The sequence below is a fragment of the Trachypithecus francoisi genome, unplaced genomic scaffold, assembly GCF_009764315.1.
Source record: "Trachypithecus francoisi isolate TF-2019V2 unplaced genomic scaffold, Tfra_2.0 Lachesis_group8, whole genome shotgun sequence".
NCBI lineage: Eukaryota > Metazoa > Chordata > Mammalia > Primates > Cercopithecidae > Trachypithecus > Trachypithecus francoisi.
The window spans coordinates 45,807,261-45,825,084 of record NW_022681473.1 but is presented as its reverse complement, the minus strand read 5'-3'; the positions used below and the strand labels follow the sequence as shown (position 1 = coordinate 45,825,084).

The 17,824-nt window shown below is 41.9% G+C and overlaps 1 protein-coding gene across 4 annotated transcripts; it reads right to left on the bottom strand.

Annotated features, from left to right (window-relative positions):
- Window positions 1-245: 245 nt before the first annotated feature.
- Window positions 246-17,593, bottom strand: E2F8 (E2F transcription factor 8). 4 transcript variants are annotated; one of them, XM_033205018.1, is made up of 13 exons: window positions 17,283-17,588; window positions 15,981-16,104; window positions 13,745-14,023; window positions 13,205-13,361; window positions 10,621-10,935; window positions 10,237-10,398; window positions 8,403-8,540; window positions 6,791-6,994; window positions 6,401-6,488; window positions 5,612-6,146; window positions 1,889-2,021; window positions 1,378-1,772; window positions 246-1,001 (listed from the first exon to the last, which is right to left on the bottom strand). In XM_033205018.1, exons 2-13 carry the CDS (start codon window positions 15,993-15,995, stop codon window positions 819-821), a joined length of 2,604 nt encoding a protein of 867 aa, XP_033060909.1. In that variant the 5' UTR covers window positions 15,996-16,104; window positions 17,283-17,588; the 3' UTR covers window positions 246-818. The 4 variants fall into 4 exon arrangements, 3 of the variants coding, with proteins under 3 accessions (XP_033060909.1, XP_033060906.1, XP_033060908.1); XM_033205015.1 differs by having other exon boundaries at window positions 17,373-17,588; XM_033205017.1 differs by lacking the exon at window positions 17,283-17,588 and adding an exon at window positions 16,422-16,861.
- Between the last annotated feature and the right edge of the window lie 231 nt (window positions 17,594-17,824).

Below are 17,824 nucleotides of genomic sequence, written 5' to 3'. Positions count from 1 at the left end.
ACATGGGACTTAGCTGGGTGTCCCTGGCCAAGCAACAGCCTCTCCAAAGCCAATTTTACTTCTGCAAAAGTGGAGCAATCCCAAGGGTCAAAATGGGGGACAGAATGTAGAAACGTTCTATAAACTTTGCATAGCTAACGGAACCCAGGATGGATACTCTTTACTGAGAATTTGCCTCTGTGATTAGGTACATTTTAATTTTCTCCCAACAGTGCCCTAACTGGCCAAATGAAAATGCTAACTACATTTTAGAAAAGTTTTAATTTGAACAACTTATGATTAAAAATACATTTTATAAATAATTTTTCCATAGACTTGATTGAGGATTGTTGCAAACTTTACAAAAAGATATACTGCACAACAGATTAAAGAAATTACAAAAAATATAGCTATACCCCTATTTAAAAATACAACATTATACATCACACAGCGTTTTCTTTGTGCAAAATGTTTAAGGGAATGCTGTGTTAGGCATGTCAAACATATTTACTCAGAGGGAAGTAAACTTTAATACAGTTACTTTGCATAATGGTATAGGCACAGCTAAAATAATGGATTTTTTCCCCCTAGAAGTTAATATATCTTAGAGTTCAACATTTTACTTTTATTTTGTAGGACTGAAAGCTAAACTTAGCTTTATACAAATATATGTGTGTGTGTATATATATATATGTACGAAAACAAGTATCTGATTTCACATTGAGCAAATCCCCAACGTATTTACAGTATTTTCAGAGAACGTGTTCTCCAAATCAGTCTGTGTACATTTCTCTATTAAACAACTCTTTAGAAAATTAAACTAAGCCAACATCTGTTGATTAATGGACATCCTCTGTTGAGACTTCCAGTTTTCGTTGTGGGACAAAGAGAGTTCCTAAGGAGGTTTTCTTAGCACCATCAAAATCCATGCAGGATGAGCTGGTTGGCTTGGTGGGTCCACCTGGGGTACGGAAGAAACTTTCAGCCACTAATTGTGACCCTTTGGGTGTCACAGGAACAGGCTGATTGGAAAGAGAAGAATGGACAAAAGAAGTCAACCACACAGATACCTAATCTTACCAGACTAGGAAGATTGGGCTGGATGGATATATTGCACACTGGGAAACCGGCGTATCTGGAAATTGGCGAGGGAAGCTTTGATGAGTTTTACATTCTCAATTCTTTTTGTTAGGGGAGAGACAAAAATCTCACGATAACCCAATAATATGGATGCCTTGGACACTCTTCCTAGGTTCTGGAAGTAACATAGGCCTTCAGTCTCCTGACTCCCATCCTTTCCCTTTCCAAAGAGGGAAAGCAAAAGCGAGTCTCTTATGACACAGATACTTGGGACTTAATAATTCCAGGAAAAATTAAATTAAGTAGAAAGCCTCTCACCTGTTGTGCTCTTGTCACAGCAACTGATTGTCCATTTGGCTGGCTCTGGCCTGGGACTGGTGAGTCATAGTTGGTGGCCCTTCCTTGCTGAGTGCCTGCATTTTCTGGTACGACATTAACAGCCTCTATTCTTGGAGACACAGGAACGATTCCAGGCCCAGAGCTGGCAGACATCTGCACACTGGGTGAGATGAGTCCCAAGTGCTGCAGGGTGAAGTTTACAATGGCTGAGCTTGGGTTCTGGATGGGAACGGGGTGGCTTGAAGCGAGAGCCGGGCTGTTCCCGACAGGTACGGCTGCCACGGAAGTTGGTGAGACCATTAGCTTCAAAGGTGTTACATGAAAAGAGGGAAAATTAACAGCAGTGAGTTCAGATGATGTCACTGGAATAATACCTGGAAAGAAAAGGGGGAAGATATCTTAAAAGCACAGGCATTTATCCAAGAAGTTGACAAGGCTTAAGTGAACTTGAGACCGGCCCACATCTGGTTAGTGTTTTATGTGCACTCACCTGCAATTGGGGAGCTGTAAATCCTGTGGTTTGGGGAAAGAGCACCTGAGTTTTCTTTACTAGACAAAATGGACTCTGCCCCCAAGGATGAGCACTGGGTGAGAGGGATTAGGTATCCTGATGGGAACAAGGTCTAGAAAACAAGGAGGAAGGGTTTATTTTACACACAAATACAGGAAGAAAAACAGCCACGTGCCTCTTTCAGGACTAATATCCCTGGGTGGTTGCCTCATTGGACCAAAGCCTCCAGTGGTGTGGGCTGCAGGCAGGCTGGTCACCTGGCTCCTAGAGGAGAATCCCCTCCCACCCTTTCCAATGCTTGCCCCGAATGATACAGAACATGTTTCTTAAACGCCACCTGTGGTCTTAGGACACCTCTGGATGCTGGCAGTTACCCTGCGTAGGGGTAAGGATTCATCCAGCACACCACTCTCACACTGATAACCTAACTCCTGCTACTGGACTCCTTGGTATGATATAGTAGTAACTGATTGTTCTTGAATTATATAGAATGCTATTTCCCAAAGAGCATTCTGAGGGCCCCTAGGTCCGCGGGTTGCAAATAGGCATTACTTGATTCATGGTCAAATATAATTGGAAAATGCTGAATTAAACAAAGTCAAATCGTGTCTTTATTAGAGGATTTCCAAGAGACTTTAACGGTGGCATGCATTAAAAATCTCCAAGTGGGGCACACAGCAGGTAGCATTTCCCAAACTATATGGCAACAATATTTTCAGTAGGCAATTAAGGAGGACTAGTATTTTAAGGCAACTTTAAATGACATTGATTTAGAGAAAAGGGGGCTAAACTATGGGCCATGGGCCAGTTCCCACTCCCTGCCTGTTTTTATAAATAAAGTTTTATTGGAACACAACCATACTCATTCATTTATGTACTGCCTATAGCTGCCTTCCTGCTATAATGGCAGAGTTGAATAGGTGCAACAGAGCCCATATGGCCCTCTAACCCAAAAACTGTCTACTATCTGGCCCTTTAAAGAAAGTTTGCTGGCCCCTGATTTAAAACAGAAATTATATAAGTAAAGATTTCTTTCTAGTACTGCTGGCTCTAATGATAATAAGCAGTCTTAAAATACACAAAGTACACCAGAGTTAAAAAAAATTACAAATAAGAGAATTAATTCATATTAGAGACGCACATGCCATTGAGCAAAAGCTTTAGACAATAAAGTTATATCACAAATAGAAAAGGCCTAAGGATAGGGTTGCATGTACCTCCCAACATGCCTGCTAGATCACTGTACTTTACCAAACAGAAAAAGATTACATGGGTGGCTGAACTGCATGAAAAGTCTGCTTTAGCCTCACCATAACTAGGACTGGCAAAAGCTAAAAACTGCTCTTATTAAACTAGGGCCCTCCTTTTATCTTCCTTCAGACCTTTCTTCTCTCTATTGTGAAAACAACAGTTTAATCTAGTTGTTAATAGGTCTTTTCCTTGGGAACAAGGGAATTCAGAATCCACAAAGCTAAAAGTATACCACAAGTTTTTAATTTTGTTTCTTAGGTACTTGGTACCACTCAAAATCTCTACTAGTAGGTGCCTTGAAAACTGCGGGAAGAGATAATTTTTAAGGGGCAAATTTAGGTGCTTTACGACAGAGCTGCTCTCTGTTAGCTTTAGTTATATTCTCTCATGGTACAAATTATTCTGATTGCTGGTTTAACTCTTTCAAGTCTTCAGTAAAACCTATAGTAATAGAATAATAATTTAAAAATTTCCAACCAACTACATTCATTATAAAATCTTTTAACCTATAATGCCAATTCCCCTTTTTTTAAAAAAAATTAGAACTATTAAATTGCAGAATGAATCTGACATATTTGAGCTTGAACTATTCTAGCCTACGGTAGCCCTCCCACCCCTTCCTCCTATCATGCCATCTTCATTCCTATCATTCACTACCTGATATGTTTGTGATTTTTTGCATACTTATCTTCTTTCCACCCCTAGAAGTGTAAATTCTCAGTAAAAATTTGTTGAATGAATTAACACATGAATCTCTCATTGTCTTTGTTTTGCTCAGGTCATACTAAAAAGAAATGGTTAAAAGTGGGCTGGGCATGATGGCATATGCCTGTGATCTCAGCACTTTGGGAGGCCAAGGTGGGCAGACTGCTTGAGCTCAGGAGTTTGAGACCAGCCTGAGCAACATGGTGAAACCCTGTCTCCACACAAAAATAAAAAATTAGCCAGGCATGACAGCACACCTGTAGTCTAAGCCACTTGAAGAATCACTTAGGCCTTGGAGGTCGAGGCTGGAGTGAGCTAAAATCATGCCACTGCACTCCATTCTGGGTGACAGAGTAAGACCCTGTCTCAAAAGAAAAAAGAAATGGTTAAAGTTGCAGACATATAAAAAAGAAGCAGGAGTGTATGGAAAATCTATCCACTGAAAACCCTAATCCTGAATAACTATGTAAGCAACAGGAGACCATTATTAAATCATACCCGTTGGCCAAAAGAGGTTATGGACCTCCCAGAATATTGAATCAAGCAAAGTCTTGTGATTTCCCCCTTAGCATATACATTAAATACAAAATGATACTACGTAAGATAATAGATGTTTTGAATGGTTACCATGAGGCCATCCTCAGGGAAGATTTGTCAAACTCTAAGCTTCCTCTTTAATAACAACAGTAACAGATAATACCATTTAGCTTATACCACGTCTTAAAAGGATCAAACCCTTTTATGTGTATCATCATGGAATAAATTCACTTAACCCCACAAAAACTATAATATGCCCACAGGCAAGTACCCAAAAGCAATTGCCACCAAAGGCAGGTACTGGGTTAGATTTGATCCAGAGCATAGTGCTTTATACCCAGTAGGTGATGAGGAAAAACTGCTGGAATAAATTCTTTACAGATGCGGAAAAATAAGACATAGAGAAGTAAAATACCTTGTATTAAGAGCAGGGGCAAAATGAGAGATTAACTTTTACTTATACATTTAGTGGTATTTATTGGATGATACAGTAATGTCTTTCATATATAATTGTCCTAAGGGAGAAACATGAGATACTGTATGTAAAAGTGCCTAATATCTGTTGTGTCTGCTATATGTGGGTAGGCATCCAATAAATATTAATTCCCTCCTGAACTAATCTCCACTTAGGAAAAAAAATTTATCTTGCATGTCAAAATCTCCAGAAACCAATACATGAACTATATCTACAATTTGCCAAGATCAGTTTGATTTTTCTATTTACATAAAATAGAAATTATGATTTAAATTTTACGTAGAAAGTAAAAACGGGGAGCAATTTATCTTCTAGGCAACAGATGCCAGTTACATGACATCAAACAAACATTAGGTAATGACTCAGAAAGCAGGAGTTACAGGAACCCTATGCATCCATTTGTTCATTTGGGCTTACGTCCGCTTGTAAATTATTTATGACTTTCATGACAGGTGTTTGCATTCCAGTGTGTGATGGAGAAATGGACTTAAGGACAACCACCCATGGTACTTTAAAGAGAGCAAATAATCCCTTCCTCCAAAGGTTAAAAATGTCCCTGCTGTCATCCCAGCCAGGGGATTAGTTGTTGAGGGCCTCATTTGGATTATGGGATGCTAAGGAATAGTTCCTTGTCTTCTGAGAGAATGCTCTTCGGTAAATTTCACCAGTCACCAATCTTCCTGTAATAGACTAGGGAATTCCTAAAGCTTTGTGCAGTTCAAGGCTGTACTTACTGTGGAGACATTTTCAAGTCCTTTTAGTTCCTCTTTAAATTTCTTTTTGGAACCACTGTCCTCGAGCATGCTTCCCCTCTTTGAGCCTCTTTCTCCAGCCAGCTCCCTGGTTCGGCTCTTTGCCCCTTGACTCTCTGGTGCTGGCAGCAAGCTTCCAGGCCTGGTAGAGGCACTGGCCTTTGAGGTATCATTGGCTGCCTTCTCAGTGGTGGCATCTGTGGAGTCTTTTGTTCCAGCAGCTTTAGAAGAGTGGGTGGTACAGACTGTGGGGCTCAGGCCTTGGGGTGGTGTCACACTTTGGTGGGCTTGAGCGGGCTGCAGGTAGATGGCATAGGATGGGCCTGAAGGGGCCTGAGGTAGGATCAGGGGCACTGCTGATGACAATGGGCTGGAGATCAGGGGAACCACTCCCAGGGGCTGGATGAGGGATGGTGCTGTCAGCTCCATCTCAGCATTCGCTGGGGGGTCCAGAGGGGCTACTAGTTTGCAGGGTCCAGATCTTGCCAGCTGTACTTTCACTTTCTGTCTGGATTCACTAAAAGACAAGATTTAATACACGACATGATGGATATACATTTTCTCTGAACTGTTCTACAGCTTTAAGCCTCATATTGAAGACATGCTTTTATGGAACATGCAGATAATTTCTGTAATGAGTGAGTATGAGATACAGAAAAGATTAGCTCTCCAGTTTTCAAGGCTAGTGCTTCTTCTCACATAAAATAAGTAATCCTAATAATGTAATGTAAAAGTAATTCATCCTGTTATTAAAGAGCATTGCCAACCTACCTTGATTGCTGTTCTAACTGCATTTTACAAATAGCTGCGAGCTGAGCCATTTTACTTGGGAAGGGTGTAGAATTCTGAGAACTCTCAGCTGGTAAAATAGAAAGGAAGAGAGCATCAGTCAAAGCTAAAGAACAAATGTTCACACAGATGAAACCTTACTGAAGTCAGAGGAACAGAAATTTGCATCTCCCCTCAAAGTTGCATAGCAATTAAACAATAAGCCCCACAAATGACTTTTTAAATTTATACATTAGTTAGGCTTCAAGAGAGTTTGGGTATATAGATATTGAAATAATTCTCTGACAACTATCGCAAGGATCAAGTAAGCTAAACAAATTGAGATAAAAGGGAATTTTTCCTAGCAGATCCCTGACATTCCTGAAAACATACCTTTGTTGGTCTTGATAGGGCTACTGGGAGCAGAATTTATCTTTCTCCGATCACTTTCTATACTCTTTACCAATTTGATAAGAGATGGGTGTCGAGTAAAGTTTGGTTTCCCACGTGTGGAAAAGAGATTTTTGGCACAGTTCTCTTTTGAAGACCGTCTCACCTCCAAATCAGAGGGAGTAAAAGGAATGACTGGGCTGGAGCCTGAAACAGAAAACATCTGTGTCTTAAAACCTGGATGGCTCAGTTTCCCTTTGGGATATGAAATAAAACAATTTTAGGAATAAAAGTGGCAAGTTACAGAGCACCGACCATGTGCCTATCACTGTTCTAAGGGCTTTACAGAGAAAACCTTGTTTATCTTATTAAATGAATTCTGAGACACAATATTTCCTATATTAGCATTTCTGAAACTGCACTATATCTTATAACCAGTGGTGTGCTAGAGGGTAGTTATTAGCAATTTTTCTTTCTTAGTGATATAGAAAGAATTGTGCATCTTACAATCAGTGGAGTCTTAGATCTAATGAAATAAGGGTGATCCTCACAGCTCCATGAGGTAACTGTTCCTCAAGAAATGTAGCCCCGTGTCAGTGATAAGAGCTCTGACCCACAGAGACATTAACCTACTGGCTCAAAGTCTCTCAACTGGGAGCATGTGGGCCTGGGATATGAACCTGGTCAGTATGGCCCCAGAACTTGCACTCCAAATTCCTGCACCAAAGGACCTCTCTCTGAGATTATACCAAAATCACAGTAACTCCACTGAGGTGCCATTGTTCTTCCCATTTCACCAATGAGAAAACTAAGCCTCGAAGAAGTAACTTGCCTCAGGCCGCAAAGCCAGAGTGGCAGAGCTTAGAATGGAACCTAAGTTTCCCTCTGTCTCCATGGCCCACGTTCTTGTCATTTTCAATGATTCTGGACAGGGATCTTTGGTAGAATGCAAAATGTCAGCATCACAGAGTTAAGATGAAGACTAGAAATATCTACTTTGATACCAGAGTGAACTCATTTCATATTCTCAATGGGCACAGGTTCTGTTGTGGTCACTGGGCCGCATAGCAGCAATAGTGTTTTATGCTTTGTGGTGCTTTCAACTTTCCGAATGCTTTCACATACAGATTCTACTTCTTGAACACAGGGAGGGAGGTTGTTATGGATCTTGGTTTGCTGATAGAGCCAGTAGCCAAACTTTCTATATTGCCATTCATCTTGAATCATCTTTTCAATCATATAAATCTTTTCCATGTGGGGCTGTGAGTAGGAAGGGGAAGGGAAAATATCTCCCAATGTGCATTAATTCAAAATAATGAAGTAGGATAAAGAAAATGTGGTACATATACACCATGGAATACTATGCAGCCACAAAAAGGAATGAGATCATGTCCTCTGTGGGACATGGATGGAGCTGGAAGCATCATCCTCAGCAAACTAACATAGGAACAGAAAATCAAACACCATATGTTCTCACTCATAAGTGGGAGGTGAACAATGAGAACACATGGACACAGGGAGGGGAACATCACACACTAGAAATTAAAAATTAAAAACACACACACACACACACACACAAATAATAAAGCAAAGGGTGAAAGAAAAAAATACATACCACTGGTATTTGGACTGATTTCTGGGCCGGTCCATTTAAAAGCTGGTTTTCGGCCTCTTTCCTCTGTAACATGAACTTTCTTGATAAGATCCAGGCTACTCAGAACATTAGCTATATCATACAACCTCCTAATTTTTGCTGGGGAAAAAAGTATATATACCACTTAATGGAATAATGAAAAGATCAAAGAATTTTCCTTCAGAAAGACTTCATGTATATTCTAGGAGCTGTCTTAACCATCAATGTCAGACAGAGAAACATCTGCCTCCTTTTAAGTTCTGGTGATACAGCTTTAATTGCCATAAAAAAGTTTTAAATATTTAAAAGACTCAGTTACTGCTAGTACTCAATGCTGAAATGACAATAGCATATGTTGACAAAGAAAAAATGACTTGATGAGATCACTCTATCTGAAACTATGTTACAGACTATTTCAAAAATAAAAAGTCACCATTCCTGGGTATCTTCTAATGAGGATTCAGAAGAACTTTATGAACAGAGGAGTAAAAGTATCAGTGACAAATGTCTTGCTTTTCTGCTTGCAATAGTTTATAACAAAATGTATTTATTATCGCAGCATGGAAAATTTTGTACCCCATCAACATGTGTAATTTTTTAATATTGTCTTTATGTAATATGGAAAACATAGATCTGTGAATTTGACAAATCTCACATATCTTAAAGAGTTTTGTTACAAAAAGTCTGTTTTTACTGCCATCCTGATAGTACAAATTACAAATCGAGTCTCCTTCCTAGCCATACCAGAAGGTTCTGACTTCCCTGGGGATTCAGTAACTTACACCTCTGCAGTTCCTGGAATAGTTTTCAAGGCTATGACTAACCAGTGAAACAAAGATGAAAACTATCTGGTGACTCACAAAAGGCAAGTAACCCTTCAGTAGTATCAGGACGTGTTTTCTGAAATTGCAGATCTCCCAAGCCAAGTGCCCCTCCCCATCCTCTGAGCACTTCTTTCCACACCCTTCCTGCAAAGTCTGGTGTAATGGTGAGGGTGTAGCTCTTTTGTTAGGAATCGAGTCTACAGTCCCCTCCGAATTTTGAGCCAGTAATCTAGCTAAAACCATTCTTTCAAAATGACAGACTACCTGTGCTGCAGGTCACTTCTGGGGACAAGTTTATGAGTCATTTATAAACCCTCTATATCAGCATCAGTGGAAGAAGACCTGGGGTCCAGATCCACTTTACAATTCACTCTCATTTAGAGCTTACACAGAACAGATTCTTCCAGTGTTTACTTTTAATGAGAACAATATTAAAATATCAAATGAAGCAATGTGTCAAATAAGAGTAGTGATACTTGGCCGGGCATGGTGGCTCACGCCTGTAATTCTAGCACTTTGGGAGGCCGAGGTGGGTGGATCACCAGGTCAAGAGATTGAGACCCTACTGGCCAACACGGTGAAACTCTGTCTCTACTAAAAACATAAAAATTAGCTGGGCATGGTGGTGCGTGCCTGTGGTCCCAGCTACTCTGGAGGCTGTGGCAGGAGAATCGCTGGAACCCAGGAGGTGGAGGTTGCAGTGAGCCGAGGCCATGCCACTGCACTCCAGCATGGCAAAAGAGCGAGACTCCGTCTCAAAAAAAACCAAAAAAACAAAAAACAAACAAAAAAAAGAGTAGTGATACCTATGTATCATAACAAGTTAGCTAAATCAATATTACCATGGCTTCTGGGAAGAAGTGAAGATATAAAAACATAAATAGAGAAGATCTGTTTATGCACCTATGTTTCCTAATTTGGAAATGAGTTTACGACTGAAATTTTATTGTTTAAGAATAGGTTCAAAAATCCATGGCAGTCATGACACTTACTTTTAAACTTGCTTTTATCCAAATCTTCCACATGGTCCTCCCCAATTAAAATCTTGGCGGCAACTTCTAGGCTTACTATCTGAGGCGTTGACACCAAAAACAGCATCACAAATTTCTGGCTCATTACCCTTAAAGACTTGTCTTTGCGGCTGTTTACAGAAGCTTTAGAGAAGGATGAGGATTAGAGAATTAAAATTCATAAAGGGACAAGCGACTTCTAAAGTAACAAGTCTAAAAATACCACCACCTGATCATACAGCTGACAACTGCGGCATTTGAACATTAAAGGCAGCAGTAGCTTTAGAGCCGTATTCTCCACAGGACCTTTTCCTTAGACAGAGGACAAATGCTATGCAGCCTGGGGTTTTCACTACCATCTCTCACCTGCCCGAAATTCCACTCCAGGGAGTTCCACGAAACACACGTCTGGGTGTCCATTTGGGCCAGTGTTTGATTTGATGATATGATCCTCTATACTGTAACTCTTAATAAAGTCAAACTCTTGCTCATATTCTTTCTTTTTGATCATCATAATCTGCTCGGCGTACTTATTCTCCTCCCCGACGCTCTTCAAGGTGCCAAGGGTTTTGTTGAGGTTGTGTCGCCCGTGCCAAGTGTACCTGTTTTTGGCGAGGCGGCTCACCATATGTAAACTCTCTAGGACGTTCACAATATCGTAAATGCGACGACGTTCAACATCTACAAAGAACGTGCAATTGTGTGTTACAGATTTTTGTAACTTGTTTAGAATTGAATAGCGTTTTCTTCCATGGTTTATTAGTCAGTAGGTCCCGGATAATATCACTTTCCTAACTGTACTGTAAGTGCACATACTCAACAAATACTGTGAAGGTGAGAAAGACATGTCTTTGCTTTCCAAGGGTACAAATCATATGAATTAGAAAGGCAACAATTAATGAGGGCCTAAGATGTGCTACACAGCTTTAGGAAGTTTTCACCCTAAACTTGTGAAGTAGGTATTATGATCTTCACTTTAAAAAGGATGAGAAAGGCTGGGCGCGGTGGCTCACGCCTGTAATCCCAGCTCTTTGGGAGGCCGAAGTGTGCGGATCACGAGGTCAGGAGATAGAGACCATCCTGGCTAACACGGTGAAACCCCGTCTCTACTAAAAGTATAAAAAAATTAGCCGGACGTGGTGGCAGGCGCCTGTAGTCCCAGCTACTGGGGAGGCTGAGGCAGGAGAATGGCATGAACCCAGGAGAGGGTGCTTGCAGTGAGCCGAGATCGCGCCACTGCACTCCAGCCTGGGCAAAGGAGCAAGACTCAGTCTCAAAAAAAAAAAAAAAAGAATGAGAAAACAGAGGCTCTGACCAGCTAAGTAGCTCACCCTCACCCGCAAAGAGCTAGCAAGTAGCAAACCAAGTCTTTAAAACTCTACATCTCACACTTTCCAACCCCTTCCAATACCTACAGGTACACACACCCCCATCTATAATGATCATACGATAGAAACAAAATGCTGAGATTTCAGAAAAGTACAAAAACCATGATGTAGTTTTTAAAAATTCACATAAAAATAAAATATCCCGTTTTGGGTCTAATTTTGCTTACTTTCTAGCTATCATTAACAATGTGATATTAGTAATTCTGTAACTCTCATCTATCTATTTAAATTGGGTTTTCAATATTTTGTAATGTTAGAATTCTCTTCGTTCGAGAAACTTAATTTCAATTTAAATATTTGACGAGATCAGGCTTTCTGGAAAAGTGATCAATAAAACACTGTTTTAATAAGGGTGGATCCTACTGACCTCTTGCTGTTCCTAGAATCTGCCAGATATGCACTTGCTTTGTAGTAGCTGTTCCTTCTGCCTGGAACCCTTCTCCCTGATGTCCTTACAGCTCCCTACCTTGCTTCTTTGAAGTCCTTGCTCAGATGTCACCTTCTCAAGGAAGCCTGATCTGACCACTTATGGCAAAGCACCTCCCCAGCACTCCTGATCACTTGAGCCTGATCTACAATTTATTTTTTCCACTATGCGTGTTACTTTCTAGCATGTATCATCCTTACTTACTTCCTATATCCTTTACTCAGTATCTATTGCCCCACTGGAATATAGGTTCTAAGAGAGAAGAGATTTTGCCCTTTTTGTTTATGGATGTATCCCAGGCTCTTACAACATTGCCTGACACATAGTAGTAGGAGATTAATAGATATTTGCTGAATTAACAGGTACATCCTACCCAGCTACCATTAAGCATATATGAAGAGTAAATGAATCTAAATGGCATATTCTTAAAATGTGAAATAAAGTTGATATTTACAAACATGTATTAGAAGGGCAACTTTTCTTCAAGGGGTGATTGCTTTGTAGTAAAACATGTTATTTTGCACAGCACATCTCTTCACAGGTTTAGATTAAGATACCCACATGACTCCAAAGGTACCCCAAATTTGTCACAGGCCCCTTTTTAGCTCCAAATAGATTCAGGTATTTGAACAGAAGAGTAAAAAGGGGCAGGAGGAATAACTTGTGCCCAACACAAAACATTCAGAAAACTAGTCCTCAGAATAGTGCTGAAGGTCCAGGAGTGCACAGGTCCTGTTCCCACTCACAGAAGCTGATCCTCAGCGTCAACTAGGAAGATAACCATTCATCAGCTTGATTCTTCAAGAACAGGAAGGCAGAGCAATGAGGCAAAAGTTCACAGTTGTAACTTTGTGAAACAAGTCATAAGACAATATTGCCTTTCTTTAAAGCTTCAGAGAAAACTGCAGGCAGAAGCAACCTCCACTGTCACTTTTTTGCCTCCAAGATTTGCTGAAATTTGCAACTACTTGCCTTCATTCTTAAATTAGAAGAGGGCTTTAGGGATAGAAAATTTCCATGTCGCCTTATTTGTGTCCTTTACAAACACTGGCTAGATGAGCCGGGGTCTGAAGGAGTTAAGTCCATAAAGCCACTTTAATTATTAATTCTTTCAGGGAGTTCTTTGCATACTTACTAAGTTCCTCTGCCACTTCGTCAAGGCAGATGTCATTATTCACAGCAGGGTTGGGATAATTAGGATATCGTGCTAAGAACTTATGACACAATAATCCTAAACTTTTCTCTTTTCGACTTGGCTGGCATTTCTCAAATTCATCTCCAGATAAGTGTTCCTACAAAGGAAAAGGTAAACAATGTCTTATTCTAAAATAAAGTTTGACAGATTTATTAGGGGCATCTGTGCTCGATGACTAACACCAACTTACACACGCTTAGCTTCAACAGCTGCAAACTCTGGGTGGGAGAAAAGGTTGGTGGCGGGGGTTGGGGGGGAGTACAAAACACTTGGCAAACCTGAAAGGAAAGCCTGAAACGAAAATAATGCAAAGATTCAGAATTCCCAGTGCTATATTTCTTGGGGTTCAAACCTTTCTGGTGCTCTAAAGGGAGTTAATAACAGACTTCAGGTGGTGATGCTTTAAACTGCGGGCACTTCTCCAATAGCTACAACCCCCCCAACAAATTTCCCCGTCTCCAACCAGTCGTGAAAACCTACGTGTATATAGTCTTTGGCCTCAGGTAATCCACTTCTGTTGCCAAACAACCCCCTTTTCTGATCTCTGTTGCGGATCTCAGGGCTCACAGCACTAATGAGCATTTTCAGGTTGGCTGTCGGTGTCCACGGCTCTCCCTGGGAGCCTTCTTTGGGCTTGGTGGGTGTGGTTAAAGGGCCAAAGTCAGGCTGGATCTCTGTCAACACGATATTTGTGGTGGTGGATTCTTTCAGAGGTGTTTTCATTAGTCCCCTTTTATATGGCTCACAAAAGAGATTTTCCTGGTTTAAAAAATGTAAATAATTAAATCCATGGTAAAACAGGATTTATCAGACAGCTTGGATTCCAGAAATTGCACAATGAATAGAATCATGCCAAGGAAAAAATGTCTAATGAGATTGTAGAGTTGAGGAAATTAATAACTGTATTCTAATGGTCATGTGATGTGTATTGTCCATTCTAATAATTACATTTCCCATTTTTAATTTTGCAATAAGGCCTAAATGTTTTCACCTTATGTTTCAACCACTGAAAAAACAACTTTAGTTAGGACTTATAGTTGTATTTTGAAATAGTTTTAGATTTAAAGAAGAGTAGCAAAGACAGTATAGAGTTCCCAAATGCTCTTCACTCAGCTTCCCCTAATTGGACTGACAATGTTAAATGATCTCAAATTCCTAGAAATGACTTTTGTTTACTCATGGTACGGTAATAAGTAAAGGCCTACAGGGCAGAAATTCTTATCCACCTAACATAATGGCTGCATGCAATGGGTGCTAAATAAAATACCACTGAAGAGTCAGAGAGACAAGGAGACAAGGGTGAGGGATAGCATATGGTCAGATTTATCAGGGAAATCCAGTGTCTAACAGCAGGATTTCTGACCAGAAAAGTCTGCTCTTTGAACACACACTCCCTCACTTTACAGAGAGAGAAAATGGAGCCCAGAAAAGTAAAATTATTAGGTTGGTGCAAAAGTAAATGTGGCTTTTGCTATTGAAAGTAATGGCAAAAACAGCAATTACATTTGCACTAACATAACAGCTACCTAAGACCACAAAGCTAGATCCTGGCAGAGGCAGGATAGCCACTGAGACAAAAGGGAAAATTAACAGCAGTTCATAAATAAGGCTAAAGGAGACTATGTTCCTTCCAGTTTTGGACACCAGGGACTTCACACACTACTCTCATCTTTATCTATTTTAAAGAAAATGCTTGGAAGAGCAATAAGTAAAATAATAGGCAGACTAAATAACCAAGAACATGGATTAAAGGGACTTGCTGTGACATCTTGGGTTTATCAAGCTCTTTTCCGTTTGTATGTTCATGGAATCCTGCATTCCTAGCTTGCAGAAGAGAAGACGTAGGCTGAGAGAGGTCACACAGGACTGGAACCTGGATATTCTCACTCCAAGTATGGTGCTCTTCTTACATGGAAGTCAGTGTGGTGGACCCAACAGGAGCTCCTTGCAGTATGTGCGTCTGAGATGTGCTGATCTGAGAATAGGCTTTTTCTTTGCCTCACATTATCAGAAGCAATAGTAATTCTCTTATTTGACTAACATCTAAAACTACTAAGAAATGTGCATGTAAGTTCACTTTTTTTTAACCTATCAGTAGTTGGACACCCCACACAGACAATTCTTTTGTAATTTTACAAAATATTTGCCCCCTAAACAGAGCATTTTGCAGACCCCGTAAATAAGCTGCCAATTTGGTAAAAAATTATCTTAAAAAGAAATTCAGTCTCCAATCATGTCAAACGCCCTTTCTGAATTCCAGTTATTCAAGAATCCTCAGAAATGTTGTAATGAAACTAACGAATTCTTGAAGAGGGGTAGGTTTGCCCCTTTACAATCTTTCTAGTTTTTAATGATTTGGTAGCTGTCTCCAAGACATATGTAGAGAAAATATATTTTTAAGAATAATAAAATTTGTCAGTTTCATTACATTTCTGAGGATTCTTGAACAACTGGAATTCAGAAAGGGCATTCGACATGATTGGAGATTGAATTAAGATAATTTTCATTTTTTAAACTATATTAATTAAATTAGTATATATTTTAAACTAGATATTTTTGAAACTATAAGATAAGGTTCATTTTTTCCAGGTTATTACAGAGGCTAACCAAGGATGTGGCATTAATAAGATATATTGGATAGGGAAAAATTATGGAGTTAAATCCGGATGATACTGAATTTAAAACTGCAGTGATGAATACTGAAATTATAAAGTACCTTTTCGTTCTCCATTCTGTAAATTCCTCATACATTTAGAGTTTAAAAATGAAAAATCTGGAGTTCCTCCCCAAATCCCGATGGTTCAAGTAGTCCAATCAATTGGACTAAAAGTTTTAATATCCTTAAAGAAAAAAGGGAATAGAAAAAGTTAGAGAAAAACAAGAACCAAAAAATCTGTTGAAAATTCCTTCACGGACAACAGGCTACGGAAACAAAGACTAACGAAAAATGACAAACTATATTTACATTTTATTCTCGACCAGCGATCGCCCCACTGGGCGGAGAACGCCAACAAATGCCAGTAAATTCCTTCAGCAAACGGATCGGCTGTCCTAAGACTTCAGGCAACCCACAGAATTTCTAGTGACAGCCCTCTCCCATCTGTAGAAAAGGCGGGCCATTCTCTGGACCCCAGCAAATACTTTAGCAAGCACCCACCTGTTCGCAGATCTGGGCTCCGGACTGAGCGCACAAGCCCAAGTCCCGGCTGAGCGCACGCGACTCCAAGTAACTGGGTACAAGTCTGCATCTAGATGCCTGGATTTCTCCCCTTACACACACGTGCACAGGCTCAGCAGTAAAGTCATGGGAGGTTGCTTGACAGGAAAGTTCCAAATTCAGTCCCAAAGCTCCAAGCATACAGCTGGGCATTTAAAGAGTCTTATAATTAAGACTTCTTTTTAATTTAAAAAAAGGGCTTCCTTAAAGATACAAAGCACTATTTAGTCCCTATTCGGGTGGCCAGTTCACACCACGGCGTTAGACTCCACCTTGGAAGGCGGCATTTGCCCAATAAGGCAAGCAGGTACAGCGCCCGGGCAGCCACTAGCTCCGTGCACTTCCCCCTCCTCTCAGCCAAAGGCCCCTCCCCCAGGCCCTGTCTGCCCGCCGCCCGCCCGACAGTTCCCGGACAGCATCATCGTGGTTTCCAGGACAACAACTTCCGACCAATCAGAGGGCCGGAGGCGGGCCTGCGATTGGCCGACGGCGCCAGGGGCGGGGTCGGACCTTCCGCCTTCGATTTAAAAATTTGGCGCGGAAAGTCGGACCGTGGCCGGCGCCTCCCCTTAGCTGCGCGGGGCCTGAGCGCGGGCAAACCCGCGCCGGGAACTACGGCATCCCCGCCCCTCCCCCTCGCTCGCCCCCGCCCCTCTGCGCGGGAGCTCAGCTCCTCCCTCACGGCCCCCGGCGGAGCGGGAGGCGGGAAACGGCCGCCGCTGCGGCCACGGCCACCCGCCCGAGCCCTCTCCTGGTGCCGCGTCGCCCGGGCGCCGCGCCGCCCCTCTGCGTCCCGCTGACCTGTCAATCCACCTCACGGCGGGAGCCGGCGAGGGCTGAGCCGGGACTCCTCAGCACGGCTGCCCCTCTCAGGCCCGGGAGCCCGCGTACCTGGCAGTCAGTCAGTCTTTCCGCAGCGCCGAGGTGGGTGCCGGAGAGAGACGCCAGGACTGGGACAGGCGGGCCGGCTGGCGGGCAGAGGGAGCGTGACCGTCCAGGAGCAGCCAAGCCCCCGATTTGAAATTAACCCGCTCCCGGCGCGAGCCGATCCCGCGGGCGGGGAGGGCCGCTCCCCTCCCCCACGCCCGCTAGCTCCGGCCCAGGTCCCCGCGCTCCAATCCGAGCCTCCTGACCGTAGCCGCCGGCGAATCGGTGCAGGCGCCGCCCTCCGCTCCCGCCTCTACGGCAGAGTTGGGGGAAAAGTTCAGCAACTTTTTTTTTCCTTTTTTTTTTTTTTTACATACACCCCCTCCCCTTGCTCAAAGTTGGGGAATAAAATTTGGCCCGCCCGGGGCTAGCGGGCTGGGCCGCAGGCGCCCTGCGATTCCCCGCATGGGGCTATC